We start from the raw sequence: 19,013 nt of genomic DNA, 5'->3' as shown, positions 1-19,013 counted from the left end.
AACATATTAAAGTGATCTGTGTGATCTCATCAAGTTGTCTGAGATTAGAAAAAACCACATTTCCAAAGATTTCTGTTGAAGCTCTCGAAATCCAAATCTACATGTATGCCACATTACCTTATGTGCTCTATCAGAATATATTTCAAAGTCATCGAAGGATCGCATTCGCTCCTTTCTTGTAAGCATTTGCAATCAATAAGAGAAAACATCCGAAAGATGACACATTCTGTTCATGTTAATCCAAGGGTTCGAGTGAGTTGGAAAGCCGGCCCTCTTTCGCCAAGAGTGTCCAACACGATGGGTCGCGTCATGCATCCTCACTGCAACCAGGCCACGCCACCACCAGCCCGCACTTTCTTGCCAACTTTGAAAGGGGAAAAGATATAACAACCCTGAGAGGAATGTAGAGCCGGGAATATCAAGCAATGAGGTTGCGGTCGCTTTTTCAGAGAGGAAGGTGGCAATGTTAACCGTGCTCTAGACCCGTTCTCACGGTAGTCCTTGGCGGGAGTGGCCGGTCAAGACCCATGGCTCCCGCAGGCAATACGCGGGGATACTGCAAGGTTGATATGTGGGCATTTCCGCTTTTAAGATTCAATCGCCTTCGGGAACTACCAACGGCCAAAGGCGAGAGCGTTCGACGAAGACTTCAGAGCTCAGAAGACTGCATTTTCTCCTGAAATGGGCTCAAACCCCGCGGGTGGAGCATCGCGTAAAGATCCCTTAGCGAGTCTTGGGCCCGCCCATGATTCAAGGCTCGATGCGGGTGCAATGCCTGTCTGGCACAGCGGTTACTGAAGCAGTTGCTTGGCTATTATTCCCATTGCCAAGATGTAGCATCACCGTCGAGGGACGGCAACTTTTAACTAGCCTGGTATAGTCTGTCGGCAATAACTGCAACCCAGCCCATAGCATGTGAAGTTGTAAAAACCTAGACCGGGGATAACGTCGGACGATGGGCGTCTCAACACGCCGCAGCCGTTTTGTGCTCAGCACTCAGTTCGTCTAGTCGTCATTACCTGCGGCGATTCTTTCCCTTGTAGTCCCGTGAACCCTCGTTGGATCTCCATAATGCTTTTGGTGGTGTGTCTGCTCGGTCTAACTTGTAGGCGCGCGGGGTGACCCGTGCCTACAATTCCTTGGCTAGGTCACAAATATGTATCCAACGAGATCAGATTATGAGAGCTGAGACGACTGGCTGCGCCTGCATGCATCTCTTGCGTGACGAAAGTTTAGGCGATTATCTGCGGCTAACATAAGTAAGGCACCCTTGTCACCAATAGCCCCGACCTTTCCGTCCTTGTAGTTACGACCACCAATGAGATGCTCGCCAATTGTAGTCCAAGCTTACGTTCCATGAGCTGTGCTAGGATCGCCCGGGAGCCTCCTCTTGAGTCTCGAGACTTTACATGTACTCAGCCATCGGCAGAAATGACCAAGAGTCTGAGCCGGTCCGGGATCCTGGGTTGCATTCCCCCAGCCGTTGCAACTTCCCCGCTCCCGGGATTCTTGAATCAGGATGCCGGACTGGCAGGTTTTGACGACTCGGTTCTCTCTCAACCCGATTCCAACCCCGGCATAGCCCGCCAATTATAGACCCGTAGTGCACCTCGCGGAACCAGGCCCGAGACCTAAACCATGCGGGAGAGTTGCACGTAGTGGAGCCGCATCCTGGAGTTCTCATTGCGCACTTGGGGTCACTTCCACGATGTAAGGGTACAGCACTGCATCTAGGGGTCATTACACGTAATCTAGTCACGCGCATGGCCAGGACGAAATCACTCAACCAATTTCATGTCTTGGCAAAGACGGCGGAGCGGGCTTCCTAGGGAGGTTGACATGGACTCCAAGATGGGGTACCTTTCCGCCGGCCTGTCTGCCTGGCGGTCAACGTTCTCTGAATCTAGAGAATCCTCGTAAATCCAACACTCATGATATCCTGCAGACTGATCCGGTGATCGGAGTAATACGGAGGCCTCACAACATACCGTTGCCCGCGTCGGCTTTCCCGGGTTGAGAATGTCAAGTCCGCAGAGTCACGCTGCAGCGTGTCATTCACCGCCTATAGTTGTCGTGATGAGAAAACACTTGCGTCTGCTAGAAGGCCAAGACAGTCCATCGAAGGAAGCGACGGGAGAAAGTGATGGTTCAATCTTGGCAATGGTCGTCGACGCGGGTATCGACATTGGGTCTACGACCTCATCCTCTGTCGTTCCGAGTTCACTTTCCTTCATGGAAGAAAGTTCCAGTAGGGACACAGTTTGATTGGGATTGCTCTCAAGACTCTCGAAAGTTTAGGTGGGAAGTACCTTTTGAGACTTGTGATAAAATGACGACGATTTCCGTGCGACGATCTGAATATCCCCAATCACAAGCATCAACTTTCTATCTTATCAGTAAACTCAAGTCATCATGCATCTTCTCCATGTCTTTATCGCTATCTGGTCCCTGTTGGTGGCTTCTGTAGCATCTCAAGAGGCCCCTATTTGGGTTCAAGGTGCTCTTGAAGACGCGACTGCAACTGACGATGCCTTCAACACAGGCGGGACAATTGTCGTCAATGGCTTTACCTTCAATGTGCCAAAGAACCTTCTGGTACAGTTTCCAGCTGCCTGGGTGCCCTGGAAAGAGTTTGTCGCCAATAAGGCGGATTCCACCGGATATGAGACTTTGGTATAGATACCGGGCATGCATCTCAAAGTCAAAGAGAGCATTACTGATATCCGCGTATAGGTCATTGGAAATAGCATCAACGGAGAGCCTCGTGTTGCTCAAGTCCAACTCTACGAATTTTTCGAAGGGTTGAGCAGTGGCTTTGTTGATTCTGTAGACTTTGCGGATGGGAGTCTCAAGATCCAGAACGGGCCAACCGTCAGGATTTCAGACCCGAATGCTGTTTTCTCAAAGGGCTATACCGGCGCGCCGTTGATGACTGCGGATGATCAGAGTCCCAGTATCACGTCTTTCTCGGGGTTTCCCATGTGCATTCCGCGCAATGGGACTGATCCTCTCTGTCCTTTGAGCAACCGACCTTTTGTCGGGCCGGGCACTTTGTAAGTCATTTTATCCCTTGATATCGTCATAGAAGTCCAGACAACAAGCTGACTTTGAAAAAAGTACGGCACCTGACCCAGTTGTAATGGCTCCATTCCAAGCCGGCGATTTCATCACCTTTTCCGGGTTCCGTCGAGGCGCTGAGGTCATTGCCTTCAGTATTGTGGCGCAGAACGTGCAGATCAATACTCTCGGCGATGTCGTCTACGTGAGAATGGAACTTGGTCTGCTAGGAATTGACAACCCAAATCCCAATGCTGAAATTGCGGAGTCTCGAGTAAGTGCGATCAACTCGACATATCCTAGCCATATTGGTCAAATTGCTGACAATTGACCCTCTGCAGTTCATCGGCTTTGTCTCCAACAACCGTGCCACAGTCTCTCTGTACGCGATGGACGTTGATCCCTGTACAGGCGCGACTACCGACCGCATCATTGCCTCCATGGGACTTCGCGGTGGCCGTAATGCTCAGAACAAGTTTGAATACCGCAACAACATCCTCTTCAGGTATACCCGAGAGTACCGAGTCACCGCTGAGATTGATGGAGTGGCCAAGACCCGCGTGACCAAGAACGGAATCACTGCCGGGACATACGTCCAGCCTGTCAACGTGTGGGTCCCCGGAGAGCAAGATGTGCCTGGTGTTCCGCCAGTCTCATACGACTTCTCTCAGATGGAGTTCCTGACGAAGGGCGTCGGCGTTGACGATGATGGCAATGTTTGGGGTCCCCTCGAACCATTCCCTCAAACCGGCGTGCTCATTGAGCCTCCCGTCTGCGCTGCAGCTCGGGGCTTGGAGTTTGAGAAGCGAGGCCAGATTGGCAGATGGTATGGCCGGGCTCGCGCGGATGCTATCTCCCAGGCAGAGAACGTTGATACCACTGAGGCCTTTGTCAACATTGCTCCTGATGAGGCTGCAGCGATCGCGGAGAAGAAGGCCGAGAAAGAAGCTATCAACGGGTCTCCCTGAGTACCTCGATATGATTGGTGCTAACACAACTTTTGACGTCTGGAGATGTGTACGGCCATCCCGACGCGTACCGCCAGTCCCTTCATTACATTTTACACTTTTATTCATCTCAACATCAATCACCACAAATGTTTCACTGTAGATACTTTCACTCCCTGCAGCACTTCTCTGCAAAATATACGACATAAGATCTCTTATACAGTAGTCAATCATCCTCGCAGAATTGCCTTTCTCAGCTCAAGAGAGTGGATTGAAACTTCCATCGTGTTTTGCAAGGAAGACTATGTACACTACTTCATACCAATTGTTGAATGTGTTCAGAAGAATGGAGCGATATGTACAAGAGAAATAAACTGGGAGCTGGCAGCTCCAACATCCTGAAAGACAGTATTGCTCACCGAAATTGAAACCAGGTGAAAGTTGTCTTTCAGATAACGCCTCCCAACCATCAAGTCTCAATCATCAAGCAGGAGTATTGACGGTAATGCTAGCCGATCCACTGCTGTAATAACCCTCGGTGGCCACGATCATGTAGTTATGGGTTCCGAGGTTGAGCCCGACAGATGCCCAGGCCGCGAAGTGGTTACCAGTTGTTACAGTACCACCGGTGCGCTTGGAGGTTCGCTGTTGGATTTATCGTCAGTCCTCTCTATTACTATGACTAGTCTAGAGACTTTTGACACAGGGGACTTACAATGGACCAATACTGTTGGAAGGTCTTGGTGCCCTCAATGCTGGGCTGGTTGACGCGGGTGCTGACATAGATGTCATAGGTGCCGCCGTCACTGGTGACAGAACCCTTCTTCGTTGCAGCGGAAGCTGGGTTGTAGGTGCCGTAGTTTTCGACAATGTAGTACTCGATCAGAGGGTTCTGAGTCCAGCCGTAGACAGCCAGGTACTGTCAAACAGGTCAGTTTGAAATGCACCAGCACATCGTCGACTCTTTAATTCCTGTCGCGTTTACTTACACTATTTCCATTGGGGCTGTAAGTGCCAGAGTAGTTGATGGTCCTAAAAGATTAACCGATTAGAGATGATGTATGTCATAGGAGATATAGACTTACTTGGAGCCTCCCGGGTTCCAACCCTTGCCTCCGACAAAGTTGCCGCCGCCGCCTCCCCAGTTGACGCTATAGGAGCCGCCAGCGCCGTTGGTGTAAGTGACTTGGGACCCTCCATCAGTCCACCACGAATAATAGTATCCGTTGTGGTATCCGGTCGAGCTTGGAGTGGATTGTCGCTTCTCGATCAGTTCCCCAGTAGGACTGGCAATGGCTCCGAAGACAGTCGCCAACGTAACAAGCGCTCTGGAGAAGGAAACCATGGTGGTGGCTCTGTTTTATCAATGGATTCTACTATTCTTTAAATGTTGAGTTAGAATTGTTCTGCTACTGCTGACTACCTTACTGGATCTATGCCTCTTTTATAAAGCGAAGTTGGATGCTATTCTTGTCTGACTGGACAGGAAGAGTTGGGCGAAATGAGGCTAAACGTGTCTGACAGCAACCACATCGATACGTCTTACACCCAATGACTTTATCGCGGTTGAGACAGAAGATGTTGACATGACTGGGTGATTACAGAAACGCCCTCGTGACAAGTTCGGCGTAACGCGGCAGTTGCCTTCCAAGTTTGGTACACTAAGCACTTGGGACCTTGGCACCGGGAGATGGAACTCAGGCTAAATCCCACATTTTGGTGTGTCGCCCGACGAAATCTGGGGTACAGCGGCACTGCAATCTCTAGAAATACTCTCGATAGTTAAGATCTGCAAGCCGTCCCGCTCTTGCAGCGGCACCGATTTTGCCATAACATTTTACCCGTCGTCTAGACCTAAAATGTATATTGTCACACCGGAGGGAGAGCTTGGCCTCCGATGACCAGATCTGGTATCGGCTGAATGGAAGCCATCGTGAGTCGACGCATACTGTTGATTGGTTTGCTTGCAAATGCGACCCCATTTTGCGGTTAATGGTGAAAAAATTCAACCTATACCGAAGCAAGAAGCTTCGTCCCGACTACTTGAGTTTTGAGGTTGGGGAGCAGGTAAAGGCATCGCCGAGTTAAAACATTCTTTCCTTGAGTGAATGAACACAAAAAAAGTGTGGCAAGTAGAGTGCACTCAAGTGATATGCTCGGGTGAAATCACATGTGGTGTCGGAGCATATGATTGATGCACATTCGAGTTGAATAGTTTACTACTAAATGGGCGAAAAACGTGCACTAATCCTTGCATATCGTTCCAGGTAGGCGTCTTTGAAGGCAGGAGAACGGTGGAACTATGCAATATGCTACTTCGACCGGCAGCTGTTCAAGTTGACAACGTGTTAAGAGTCCTATAGGAAAACGGCGGTTACACGTGACTAAGTTTCACGCAATTGATCTTCCTGCAACGCCAAGGCGAACGACACTGGGGTTGACTGACGATTTGCTTCCGCTTGTGTAAATCTATGGTGCCAAGGTGCATCACCTGGGCCGGTGGATCGATTTGAGTTTAGCGAACAGTAAGTCTATTCCTGACGTCAAGAGAACGAGGTCTAGGAACTCGCCAGGCTAAAATTGCTAAAATTGTTATGCCAAGAAAATTTACCTCATCTGGAATTGTGAATCACCTCTATGATTGGGGAATTGAGTACTACAGTGGCTCAGAATAATTCTCCTGATCGTGACCAGGATGCGGAAACACGGTCCTGTCCACGGCAAAACTTGCCGCGGACCTGATACAGGCACAGGTTCAGGAGCTGGGGGCGAGGCAAGGATAGGCACATCCTCTACCGAGAGCGACGATCTCGCAGTCTGCACTCTGTAACAACAATAGCGCGACAGAGTAAGATCAGGTGGCATTGGTGGGCTGTGGCTGTGTGGCCTCAGCTCCTGATTCTCACATCGCCCAGACTCGTCGCAAAGTCGGCGCAAGTAAAAATGAGCTGGAATGAGAGCGTTAATGACACATCCCTAAGACGGGTTTGGACGATCAACTTTTGGGGAAGATGGGACTTATCTGGGGGAGGCCGAGGACTGCGCCGCGGAAACAGAATTCAGCGAGGCAAATGATTCAATCGTTGAGGTGGCCGTTTCTGATTATTTTTATTCACCCAAGAAATCCAACCGTGATTCGAGTCATTCCGTGACAAATGGCTGTAGTGATCTACAAAGTCGGTGGCCGGCGGCCCCGATCCCCTCTAGGCAAAGACATCCCCAGGCCAGCCCTCGACCGGAGAATAATGCACGATTCCGGGGGAGTCCATTTTTCTGTTCTGCTCTTGGCGAAAACAAGAGTCTGCTCCTAGAACATCGCGCGTTTGAAGACGGCCTCGCTTCCGGAATCCCTGACCACCAAGAGGTCAGAGGTCACCCCAAAACAAGCGTCATTTCTAATACGGGAAGGCAGCAAGCTTAAAGTAGGGTTCCCACGTTATCCCAACAATTGGCTCTTGTCAAGAGAGACCGGGCCTCTTTCAAAATCATGCACAGCGAAACCCAGAAGTGCGGGGGTTCGCGTTTGGCAGAACAAGCTTGAATCTGGTCTCAAGGCCCGCCAGGGGCCCTGGGCAACGAGACCTGTGGAAAAAATCTGGTCCCATCTGCGGTCCAATTGTAGCCCAAGTTGCATTAACTTTAAAGCTTGAAACGGCGATGCGGACAAGTTTTGCGACAAGATTGGTGAAGGCCCTGGAGGGGAGTCCGACCTAACCGACTTCGAGGTGTGCCGAAGAGCCGGGGCTACCCTGGTCTGCGGCACAATAAGCCTCGTTTGAGCTGCTGATGTGACGGGATGATCAGGCATCTGAACAGGTCTTGTTGCAGGATGAGGCTCATGGCTGTCATCTCGAGTCAAAGAAACTCATCTGGAGTGTTGCTGAACGTAGTGGTGCACTGGTGCTCAGGTGACACCGCCATCCGGAGTTTCAGGGTGTGACAGCAAAGTCTGTATGTAAGCATTGAGCATGTGGTGGTGGCATACCATCGAGGACTGGATCTCAACATACATAAGAACATGAAGAGGATCTCCAGCTCCGGCACAAGGCTTCTCTTCTGTTTTGAGCGTCTATCTGGCTATCTCCGTTCTACTTCTTACTATTACATTCATTCCGTGCTGTGCGCGGCTCTTTTTAATTGAGCTCTCATTCATTAAGACCTGGTGTCACTTGCGCAAAGAATACCACTCACTGTCACGAAGTATCAATACAACCTTACAGTCAACATGAGGTTCTCAACTGCCGCTTTCTTTGCCATTGGCCTTTTGGCTGGCAACGTCATTTCTGGTAAGCTCATCCTTGATTACGTTCCAATCCCACGAGCCTAAGTGTACTAATACGGTCCCCCAGCCCCCGCAGTCCAAGGAAACGATGTTGCCCTCCCGATCGAAGTCCGTGCAGAGGACTTCGTCGCGAACGACGCCGCCCACCTCGAGGCCCGAGCGAAGAAGAAGAGGGCTGCCGGAGCGGCGGCCAAGAAGAACAATGGCGCTGCCGCTGCCAAGGCGAACGCCGCCAACGCTGCCGCGGCAAAGAAGAATACCGGTGCTGCGGCGGCCGCGAAGAAGAACAACGGCGCTGCCGCTGCTGCCAAGAAGAAGAACGCCAATGCGGCAAAGAAGAATGCAAACGCGAAGAAGAATGCCAACGCTGGTAACAACGCCAATGCGGGCAACAATGCCAACGCTGGCAACGCGAATGCAGGCAACGCCAACGCTGCCAAGGGCAAGGGCAAGTCCCAAGCCGAGTTCTCTGGCTTGGCCTGCACCGATGGGAAGGGGGCTGGTGCTTGCAACGCCAACGGCCAGTGTGCCGTCAATGGCAAGACGACTGCTATCGCTGGCCAGTGTGGTCAGGCAGCGAAGAAGGCCAACAAGCGCTACGTCTCAGATGTCACCCACCTCATTTGAAGCAGCAGCCGTTGACGAGGGTTCGTTTTGGCGTAGGATTGGGCGGCATGGACTTCGTGGATTTTATGAACAAAAGGGGAAAATGATCATCGTAGCTTCGCCGACTCCATATATGTGTAATGAAAATTGATCGAGTCTCAAGCTCACATAGCTTCCTCACTTGGGTAGCAACATCAGGCGAAGTTCAATGAACACAAACCGGAATTCAGGTACCCCAAGGGATATGATGGCATCTATTCATGCGAGCTTGCTTTGTTCCCAGCATCTGCTCAATGATGCATACGCGTGTTCAAGAAGTTTTGGATAGAACCTTGGATTGTGGGCCATGAAGCAAAGAATGAATGATGGGTCGAGTTGTTTCTGATTCATACTTCATTATAGCAGACATCTACGACTTCCTTTCCTTTTTAGCTTCCCTATCAATTCGCTGCTAGGACAATATAATACCAGTTGGTGTTCTTATATCCTCGGGAAATTGCCGTGTGTTCCATCCAGCGTCCGACTGGTCTCCACATTCACGATATTCGGCATCGGAAGGAATGACGAGCCGCTCGCAGACGAAGTTTCTGGCAGCCTCTATTGACATACGGGTGGGATGAGTCGCCGCCATTGCCATTGGTGTTTCGGAACATTGGCATCCTTTGGCAGAATGTTGCAGATCCAGAACCCCTGCGTCGATCAACTCCTGCCAGAATTTGACATCTCTGTCACGCTGGACCCGCCGTTGTCCATCGTCTGCATCAATATTTGACGTAGAAGATGGTTTCGGGTTGACATGTCGTCTGTGGGGTTGCTGTTGGTCTCTGCCTTCTAGGACCGTTCCGATGATCAAGAGCCACCTGACTGCATCACACTTGAAGTGTCCCCTGATCAGAGCAAGTGCGGCGCCGACATGCCGGCTCTTCGCAGCGGCGATCATTGGCATGAGACCACGGAGGTGGCTGAGGCGGTGGTATGGGTTTAACCAATGGTGAGGTTTTGCGTTGTCCCTAAGTCCAAAAGGGCCATGTCCTTTGGAGAGCAACTCACGGATGGTTACCTCATCTCCGCGACTAGCAGCGACCTCAATAAGTGACCTGGCGGGGCGGCAGTAATCTGAAGTCGACTGAATCGAAGGGTCAAACCCCCATTTCTTTTTCCAGCAATGCTGGTAAAAGTGTCTTTCTAGAGCGTAAGGCGTGTGTGCAAGTACGTTGAACACCATAGAATGCCCATGTTTGACGGCCTCCTCGAGACATGTGTCAATGGCATGTTTTAACCTTTCATTCCTCCTGTTACTGCCGTAATAAGTTTTGAAAGTGGTTCCCTTCTTGCGATGCGGCATTTGGTTATCCAATATCAATTGGAGTATCTCTAGCTGTTGCGCGCACACAGCTTCCAGAAGAATTTGACCCAAAGCCTTGCTCGGTACTCTTCGGTCTGCGGCATCCAAAAGAGCACTCATAGTCTCCAGGTCGTCAAAAGCCATGGCTAGCCTCCAGAAGTAAATATCGTAGAATCTGACGCCCTTTATCTCCTTTCCTCGGACCGTCTTCGTTATCTTTTCTCGTGAAGTATTGATCTCGTAGTTAATCAGAAGAACAGCGAGGTTCGAACTGCCACTCCTGATCGCAGCTTCCATGACTGATCCCAGCAGCGAAGAAGCAGCGTATCTTCCATCCCGAGATTTGGTCATCCCAATAGAAGATAGTGATTTAGGACCTTTGTTCAGGATCTGAGATAGTACAAGTCTCTCCGCGTCTTCTGATTGCAAATAGAATTTGGCAAGGAATAGCAGGTCTTCGAAGGGCTCATTTGTGACGACGGGATCCGTCTCCGAAGGAAAGAGCAGCTTTTGAAAATGATCACTGAAGAGGTCCCAAATTCCATAATGTTTGACTGCATCTGGAAGATGGACGGCTTGTTTGCAAAGATGATGGATGCGTCTGTACCGTTCTTCGCTGTCGAGATTCAAGCCATCATCTCGTATTGTCCTATCAGTGATGGCGTTGATCACTGTAGCTAGGCTTGTACTCCACGGTAAATGACGATATGGCTGGATCATGAGGTACTTTGCCAGGAAGAAGCTTGCATTACCGCGATGTTGCACGCAGCACTGGGGTGAGGCCATGTGCGAGTGGTCTTGTTTGGCAAGAATGCCGACTTCTGGATTGCGCCTCATCTTGTGAAGAAGTTTGGTTATGTAGATGGCTCTCATGACAATGATCTCGAATAGCTCTGACGTTCAATTAGCCCTGCTACAAGAAAATGGCTGATTCTGAAGGCGTGAACTTATTGGCCGTGATGGGAGGACACTCACTCGACACACGTAGAAGACGAGTTGCATCTCTCAAATTGAACTCGCTCTCCTCATCGTACGCAACGACGTCTCCGAAGATTTGATCAAGGCATTCCAACGGCAAGTCCAAGAGGCGTGTTGAGTCTATGGTGCAATCCATGGGGGCAAGGGCTCGTCCCTGATCCCTTTGAGCCATCGGAGCGGTTTTTAGCAGTTTGGTCTTCTGGTGGTGGTGTTGTTGAGGAGAGTTTGCCCTAGTACAAAGCTTTCGAGAAACCTTGGATACGTGGATTTATAAGCGAATATATTCAGGAGAAATCGAGTATAAAGATTGGTTCATTCCACTTTCTCATCCGGCTAAGAGGTTACATAAGTATCGAATGGGTGGTAAAGCGGTTGTAAGCCTGAGCCCCCTGTCAACCCAGGGTAAGATTCCATTGGCTGAGTCCGATGTCACCAATATCCCCACTGAGGCCAATTCGCTTGTGAGGCCATTCCCATCGATGACCATGTGCCGCAGCAATAGTCATCGGTCAATCTCATTTTTTGCCTAGAGGTCTTTCGTTGAAACCAGAACCAAGCGTATCCTAAAGCGACTTGAATGAGCACAGCTATACACATTCATAGTTCTATTACCCAAAAAGCTTCACTTTCACGTTCATTATTGTTCTCCGCCTACTCCTTCTCGGATTCTCTCTAGTTCTGCGAAATTCAAAACGTCAATCACCTCATCATAGTTGGAAGACTTTTCTCAACGCTGCTCCGAACCGTTTGACTGCCTCTTCAATTTGAACCAGGGGTGCGGCAGCGAATGTGGTCCGGAAGAAAATCTCATTCAGCGGAATGTGCTTGTTGGCATTGAACCAACTACCCCGAGCAATGAGAGCGCCTTGAGCCAGTGCCTCTTGCCATATCTCCTCTTCAATCTCATTCGGAGACCTCCTTGAGGCATCGGGGTGTTTTTGCCAGTCCACGCCTAGCCATTGCTGCAAGGGTTTAGTAAAAGAACATTCTACATGCAAGTAATGTAGTACTCACAAACATGCCTGCCCGTGCCGGCTTCCATGCGACGATTTCTCGGGGCAAGTGCTGTTCGCAAACTCGCACCATAAAATCCCGACGCTCAGTATACTCTCCACGGATATGTAGCATCCACTCAAGGAACCCGGCATGGCCCCAAAACTCATCTAGAAGCTTGAAGAATGCGAGTTGACTGAATCCGCTAGGTCCCTGCGTTGATACGTCGGCATGGGTTTTGTATCGCTCTACTACTGCTTGAGGGGCAGTAATCCAACCAATTCGAGATCCAGGGCTGATGACCTTGCTGAAAGAGTCCATGCGCATGACACGCCCGTCTACGTCGATGCCGAGGTATGTCGGGACGATCGCGTTTAGTAAGTCTGCCGGCGACTGAGGGGTGGTGGAAGGTGTTGTCAGTTCTGCGGATGGGCTGTAGGCGTCCATCTGAAGCCAGTAGTAGGGATCGTCTTCCAGAATGATCAAATCGTGTTGCTGTGCCACCCGGTAAATACTTCTGCGACGCTGTAGACTTTGAGTAGCACCAGTGGGGTTGTGACCTGTTGGGACGAGGTATAATAGGAATGGCTTCGCTGCGTTCTCGTGCTCTGCTGGGTTCCATGTGTCCAAGACCTGGAGGAGGCTCTCTGGCAGCAAGCCTTCTCCATCCATGTCGACACCAAGGAACTTGACACCCATCGGCTTTGCAGTTTCGACTGCCGTCGAGTAGGTAAACTTCTCTGACAGCACATAGTCACCAGGTTTGGCGAGCATGCGAAGGGCCATGTCTAGCGCCGAAGTGTTGCCAACGGTCATGGTGCATCCCCAATCTGCATAAGGGGGGTTATGGACCATCTCGGTGTGTTCAATGATCCATCGTAGAAGTTGCGGAGACCCGCTACCTTGACCATAGTTCAGCGCTACAGAGATATCGAACACGCTTCGGCCCTCGGAAAGGTCTGTTTTGCTCGATCGGAAGCATGCATCATCAACGGAGGAGTCTGATGCAGACTTTGACCTGGAGCTGCTTGGAACGAATGACGGCGTGAACGAGAGTGTCTCGAAAGGAAGGAATTCGCTGAGTGGAATACCGCCGCCAAGAGAGATAACATCCGGATTCTGTAGGTGCTTGAAAGCTGCCTTTAGCGAAGATCCTGTTCTCGCTGTCGATTCGTGAGTTAAACGGTCTGGTAGGTATGGCAAGGTTAGCTCTACCACAAAAGCTCTCCGCTGTCACTGTCACAGATTCTGAACTAGAACCAAGCACTCACGGTTCCAATCTTTGGCTAGTGGCTTATGCCTGTCTGTTCTGGTCTTGAAGTCTTCGGTGGTACATTGAGCTGCGACGCCCCATTTGCTGGCCGGGACCGTGCGCCGAGCCGGCTTCAACACGGCATCGGTGACAGTGTCCGGGATGGAGGCATGGTCGGAGTTGATGTATTCGCCCATAATTATTCAGGTGAAGATGCTGGAACTGAGTCACAATGATGTTAAACCCAGTGAGCTAGAAGGATCCGTGGATGTCGAGATACCCAGACTAATTACTTATACAACGACGTTCGATGCTTTGCTAATCTGCGTTGAACCCATTCCGATGGCCCTTGACTCACGTCGAGCCGTCGGAGAGAGGGTCAAATAGAGATAGGAACAAATTTAATGGAGTCACAACCTAGATATCAGCAACGATTGGCACCGATTGATGTCTCACTTGTGGATAGCTGTAATGACATTCGCGCCTTTCCTCGCTCTCTGTGAACTAATCGGCGCAACCTGCTGCTCCTTATCGGGAATGTTCCTGTCAAAAGCGCCCTAAGAGTCTAGGATGGTGGGGGGAAACAAAAGAGAAATGGGACTACGGCGTGAGATCGGAGTGATGTGGGGTTCGGAGTGTCAAACTCAATCAAGAACACTCAACCACAACATCATCGGAGTCAAAGGAGACCAGAGCTCGCCGAAAGACTTCTCTCCGAGCTGAACCTATGAATTCATTTCACAACAAGCAACAAACAGCCTCCATGTAATCTGATGATGGTACATATGAGTCGGATATGAAAAACAAGATGAACGTGAGACTTGCTGCGTGCGAGCCCTGTCGGCGTTCGAAGCTAGCATGCGGGCACGAAAGACCTGCCTGCACACGGTGCACTGGCCGTGGGCAGCGGAGTCATTGCGTTTACAGATCTAGACCTTTTCGGAGAAGAGTAACAAGAACGCAAGTCCAAGAGACGGAGTGAGTCTGCAATAACGATTATATAATGGTGATGTTGGTGACTGACCCGCACTTACTTCCAGAAGCCTGATGTCAGTTGGGCCGGCAGAGACCATTGCAACGGCGACCTCGTCGACACCTCAATCTCCAGCTGATGCCCCGTCACCCAATACAGGAACACCGACAGCATCGACACAGCCATATCGCTATCCTAACCCTGGCTTTCTCGGGATCTCAAGCCACTCTACCATCTTCAACCATGTCTTCTCCGGTGATGGTTTTGGGCCTGCTTCTGATGCAGATTTGACTCCACAGCTCAGTTTGGCATCACCAATTGATCTAGTTGGCAACCAGGTTGTCATGGATAAGGCGATGCATGCGCTGTCACGTCTAGAGAAGATGGACATCTCCAAAGTCACACCTCTAGTGCGTTCTTGGCTCGAAAGGGGAGTAAACTTGCCTTTGGCTGGACCTATCGTTATTGAGTGCTTAGGGTCCTTGGAACATTGGAGAGAAGTCCTCGCTCCGACGACTGATATTTCTGGAGAGAGTGGTGGCTCCGGCTCTGGAATCACAAGCGCTGGCTATGTGGCAACTCTGTTGACCAACACACTGCGGCCTTTTGACATGAGTTCTCAGTCAACTCGGCAAGACTTCCTGGCCCAGATGATTGGGTCCAATTTGAGGTGGGAGACGTTGGGTATCTTCTTTGTAGCTGCAGCCAGGGCGGCGTATGACACCCCTTACTTTCCGCCCCTTTATACAACAAATGAGCAGCGGCGAAGACTGATGCAGGCACTAACTTACATCGGGGACTATTGCCTGGAGACAAGCCTCTCCCTCGATTGTCTTAATGATCTACAGTTGATCCTCCAATATGAAAACTTCATCGTTCATTCACATCTAGATGGTGATCAGAGTAGGTTCGCGGATCGAATCACCGAAGCCTGCTGCTGACCTTGCTCATACCCAGGCTACCATTCATGGAGACGAATCGGAGATCTTGCAAGTTCGCTCTTCGCACTAGGCTACCATGAGAAGATCGAGAGGTGTAATCCGAACCTCCCTTCTTTTATCATTGAGCTGCGAAAGGCTTGCTTTTGTCGGATCTACACAGCCGACAAGGGCTTAGCCGTGTTTCTTGGACGACCTCCGCGGATAGTGAAGGACTACTGCCAATTCCAAATACCCAAAGTGCACAATGGATGGATTGAAGACGAAGTTGACGACGCAAAAATGGCACATCTTGAGCCCATTAATTACAACGCCGATACACGATGTGTTGCGCGATTTGCCCTTCTGAAGGAAGAGGTGCTTCAACTTTTGAGGAGAAAGAATATGACGGATGTCACGAAAAACATCAGGTTTGCTAAGACTAAGTCATCAATGACTCGTTGATACTGATTTTACTAGGGAGTTCCGTGGAAAGGTTGAAGCACTGTGGCAAGATTTGCCAAGTCATTTCAGGCTCGGTTCGAGCCTCCGAGAGTGTCAACAAAGCCCCTTTGAAAGAGACTTTTTAGCCCATATCAGGTTAGACTATCTGCATAACCTGTTCCTTCTTGGGCTCGTTTCACAGCAGCCTATCTCCGAGCCCAACGACGAACTCTTGAAGGTTGCGAAAGAAATGCTTTCCATTGTGGTTGAGGTCATTCTACTACGCGATCAGCTGGTAAACTCCGGGACATGCCTCATCTGGAAAGTTGCGCAATACGGACTCCCCGCCGCGGGAGTAATTTCACTAGCATTATTGAAGGAAAATGCTGCTTCAGATGTCTTTTTGCACTCGAGGTCCAAGATGATCCAAGACCTCAGTGTCTTGGTTGCCGAGACTAGGACCGGAGCTTGGATTCAGGCCGGCGAACCGAATTTCGCGTTATTTACCCGAGCAACTGGGACAATCCAGACAATGCTTGACTCTTTGCTCGCTGCAAGACCATCTGCGGAACAAGTTCAAACGACAAACGTTGCTACTCTGGAAGTTTGGGAGCCTTATTCCAATCACCAGCTTTGGGACTTTGAGATGGAGTTCTGGTCTAATCTCGCAGAACACCCTACTCTGCTTGCTTGATGGATCTGGTTGAAGAAGCAAGTCAAAGTTACCGCTTCTCATGACTAAGCTTGCCCACACGCTTCGGAACGAGAAGGCGAATAAGAACATAATAATCTCGCAACTTGAGACTTTGCGTATTGGGAGGCACGTCTGCCTCCATACTGTCTCCATGTTCCTTTACTAAATCAAGATGTTCTGCCAAATGAGTACCTTCATTCACTCAGGTGATTCATAGGATCGGCCTTAAACATTCGTAAGTTTATTGAGCTTGCCGAGTTCCGTAAGCTCCTTCGGAAATGGGCAGGTATTAGCACTACCTACCATAAGCAGCTCTCCGATATCCAGCAACAGCGCTGGCAGCCTTTGCCGTTCGGTCGAAGCATCCGAGCCATCCGTGACCGTGAATAACCCGGGCTGATGGATGAACCCGATCTTATGGACAAGTAGCTTGATGTCATGGGTGAACTGTGTCTATGGGCCAATTTCTGCAGATTGGCTGTGAATGGACACAAATCCATGCTCTCCCGGAGTCCCGTCTGGTCGATTGATCCACCCTTTTCCCCTCTTCTACTAGTGTTTGAAGGGCCTGTATCAAATGAGACCCATGTCGACCTCACTCTGGAGATGATTGGTGTTGTGGTGGAGAAAGATGGAGGCAAATGACCCTCGACAATCAATCGGGGGCCAGGCTGGCCATATCCTCGGATCCTTCAAGCGAAGGATGTCCACCAATGCTAAAGAATCGTCTGGTAATGATCTATGTAGAGAATCGAGACACGGACGGGTTTCTGGTAAAGACGCTCATGGCTAATGATGTCGCAAAATGTGGACGGCCGGGGTCCCACGACTGTAACGTAGCATCAGCAGCAGGACTGGTAAAAGTCGAAGGTTGAGCAAAAACGCATTTCATTCATCATCAAGAAGTCTAAAGATCGGCAACAAAAGTGTTTAATGCAGGGGCGCTGAGTTGCCAGGCAAGACAGGAGGAGTATTCCATTTTCGGTATTCTTCACGTCAACGTGGCAGAATTCACCGGATGTGACCATTATTTCGAAATTTTGTGACCTGTCGATGCATATCGCTCCACAGGATGCCCACTAGTGGGGTCTGCTGGTACGCAATATTAGAAGGATTATCATTATCAATGAGGGGCTTCTCGTTGCTATGTAGAAATAAAATCTCGTGGTGTTTTGAACATCAACGCAGCTCGGTGCTCCAAGCATCACAGTCCCAGACGTTACCGCCATGGTGCATATCTTCTTGTGAGTGACAGCGATCAAATCTGATTTTTCGTGGGATCAGTACGGCTCATCTATAATCTGACATAGTGTCGGCGGCACTGGCCATATCGGCGGTGCTGTGCTGGACCAGCTCCTCCGGAAATATGCAGATGCGAATGTGAAAGTCCTCGTTCGGGACGAGAGCAAGGCTGCCCGCCTTGTTCAAACCTACCCACAGATTGAGACGGTCATCGGCGACGCCGGAAACTTTGATATTCTTGAAAAGTGCAGTGAGGCGGCCGACGTCGTCATCAACACGGCCCCGGACATCACACATGACGACGGCATCAAGGCGATTCTGACTGGTCTGAAAGCACGTGGCGCGGCCAACGGCATAAAGTCTTACTACATTCACACATCGGGAGCTTCTCTCATTTGGGATGAGCCCGCCGGTTCCAAAAACGCCCGTCGGTGGGACGATCTCGCCGACATTGGAGACATCTGCGCGTTTAAGGGCGAAGCCCACACACATGCTGTTACCGATAAGATTGTGCGCGATGCGGCAACAGATGTCAATGTGGCCATCATGTCGCCTGGTTTCGTTGGCGGCATGAGTCCTTCCCTTGAGCACCCGACCCCGATCACGACGCCTGCCCTCCTACTCACCGCACGCGCTTTCAAGTCCGGCTGGCAGATCGCTGAAGGAGAAAACACCCACGCTTGGATCCACGTCTCGGATCTCGCAAAGATGTTCCTGATCCTTGTCGGAAAGGCCATTGATGGCACCTCCGACTCTGAACCTTTCGCCATCTGGGGTCCAGAGGCGTACTACTTTGGCACGAGTGAAGATATCTCGTTCGGGGAGTTCATGAAGCACCTTGCTCCTGTACTCAAGGATCAGAAGATCATTGAGAGCACCGAGATTAAGTCAGTCAGCGTGGCTGAGGCAGCAAGGGCCAGTATCGCTGGCAGCGACTATGATCCCGATGCTCCGCCGCCCCCGCCCGATACCTGGGCTATGCACATTGCCATCATGTACGGCATCAACATGCGTATTGAGGCGTCAAGAATGGCGAAGCTTGGATGGAAAGCAGAGAAGGCATCTATCTTGGAGAGCTTCCCGCAAATAGTTGCCGGATTGCTTGCGCGAGAGTAGTCAGTTGGCACGGGAATCCAAGTGTTTACCAAAGACTATCATTCGGATTAACGCCAAACCTTTTTTTCAGCTATTTAATTGAGGATTCAGAGGCATTCAGTAGATCTGAGAACATGTTTTAGTGTACCAGCAAAGTATCAGATCAAATGCTATAATGAGGATCAGAT

At 50.3% G+C, this 19,013-nt stretch overlaps 8 protein-coding genes across 8 annotated transcripts; 5 read left to right on the top strand and 3 right to left on the bottom strand.

Annotated features, from left to right (window-relative positions):
* Positions 1 to 2,412: 2,412 nt before the first annotated feature.
* CCOS01_11290 (uncharacterized protein) lies at positions 2,413 to 4,025 on the top strand (the record flags this gene model as incomplete). The annotated part of the gene is made up of 4 exons (XM_060459443.1): positions 2,413 to 2,673; positions 2,734 to 3,053; positions 3,118 to 3,331; positions 3,399 to 4,025. 4 exons carry the CDS (start codon positions 2,413 to 2,415, stop codon positions 4,023 to 4,025), a joined length of 1,422 nt encoding a protein of 473 aa, XP_060310175.1.
* Positions 4,026 to 4,487: 462 nt separating this feature from the next.
* On the bottom strand, positions 4,488 to 5,349 carry CCOS01_11289 (glycosyl hydrolase family 11; the record flags this gene model as incomplete). Its single annotated transcript, XM_060459442.1, has 4 exons — positions 4,488 to 4,649; positions 4,720 to 4,923; positions 4,994 to 5,036; positions 5,090 to 5,349. 4 exons carry the CDS (start codon positions 5,347 to 5,349, stop codon positions 4,488 to 4,490), a joined length of 669 nt encoding a protein of 222 aa, XP_060310174.1.
* A 1,598-nt stretch (positions 5,350 to 6,947) lies between these two features.
* Positions 6,948 to 7,079, top strand: CCOS01_11288 (uncharacterized protein; the record flags this gene model as incomplete). The annotated part of the gene is made up of 1 exon (XM_060459441.1): positions 6,948 to 7,079. The coding sequence occupies one exon, from the start codon at positions 6,948 to 6,950 to the stop codon at positions 7,077 to 7,079; it is 132 nt and encodes a 43-aa protein (XP_060310173.1).
* Positions 7,080 to 8,229: 1,150 nt separating this feature from the next.
* CCOS01_11287 (uncharacterized protein) lies at positions 8,230 to 8,913 on the top strand (the record flags this gene model as incomplete). Its single annotated transcript, XM_060459440.1, has 2 exons — positions 8,230 to 8,290; positions 8,354 to 8,913. 2 exons carry the CDS (start codon positions 8,230 to 8,232, stop codon positions 8,911 to 8,913), a joined length of 621 nt encoding a protein of 206 aa, XP_060310172.1.
* A 430-nt stretch (positions 8,914 to 9,343) lies between these two features.
* On the bottom strand, positions 9,344 to 11,387 carry CCOS01_11286 (uncharacterized protein; the record flags this gene model as incomplete). The annotated part of the gene is made up of 2 exons (XM_060459439.1): positions 9,344 to 11,130; positions 11,213 to 11,387. 2 exons carry the CDS (start codon positions 11,385 to 11,387, stop codon positions 9,344 to 9,346), a joined length of 1,962 nt encoding a protein of 653 aa, XP_060310171.1.
* A 535-nt stretch (positions 11,388 to 11,922) lies between these two features.
* CCOS01_11285 (aromatic amino acid aminotransferase) lies at positions 11,923 to 13,657 on the bottom strand (the record flags this gene model as incomplete). The annotated part of the gene is made up of 3 exons (XM_060459438.1): positions 11,923 to 12,177; positions 12,230 to 13,395; positions 13,480 to 13,657. The coding sequence occupies 3 exons, from the start codon at positions 13,655 to 13,657 to the stop codon at positions 11,923 to 11,925; spliced, it is 1,599 nt and encodes a 532-aa protein (XP_060310170.1).
* An 850-nt stretch (positions 13,658 to 14,507) lies between these two features.
* On the top strand, positions 14,508 to 16,488 carry CCOS01_11284 (uncharacterized protein; the record flags this gene model as incomplete). Its single annotated transcript, XM_060459437.1, has 3 exons — positions 14,508 to 15,336; positions 15,391 to 15,781; positions 15,831 to 16,488. 3 exons carry the CDS (start codon positions 14,508 to 14,510, stop codon positions 16,486 to 16,488), a joined length of 1,878 nt encoding a protein of 625 aa, XP_060310169.1.
* Positions 16,489 to 17,715: 1,227 nt separating this feature from the next.
* Positions 17,716 to 18,846, top strand: CCOS01_11283 (uncharacterized protein; the record flags this gene model as incomplete). The annotated part of the gene is made up of 2 exons (XM_060459436.1): positions 17,716 to 17,732; positions 17,799 to 18,846. The coding sequence occupies 2 exons, from the start codon at positions 17,716 to 17,718 to the stop codon at positions 18,844 to 18,846; spliced, it is 1,065 nt and encodes a 354-aa protein (XP_060310168.1).
* Positions 18,847 to 19,013: the final 167 nt, after the last annotated feature.

The sequence above is a fragment of the Colletotrichum costaricense genome, assembly GCF_030867565.1.
Source record: "Colletotrichum costaricense strain IMI 309622 chromosome Unknown Scaffold_12.1, whole genome shotgun sequence".
Lineage (NCBI taxonomy): Eukaryota > Fungi > Ascomycota > Sordariomycetes > Glomerellales > Glomerellaceae > Colletotrichum > Colletotrichum costaricense.
Note: the sequence above shows the minus strand (reverse complement) of the source record. Positions and strands in the feature narration are given on the sequence as shown.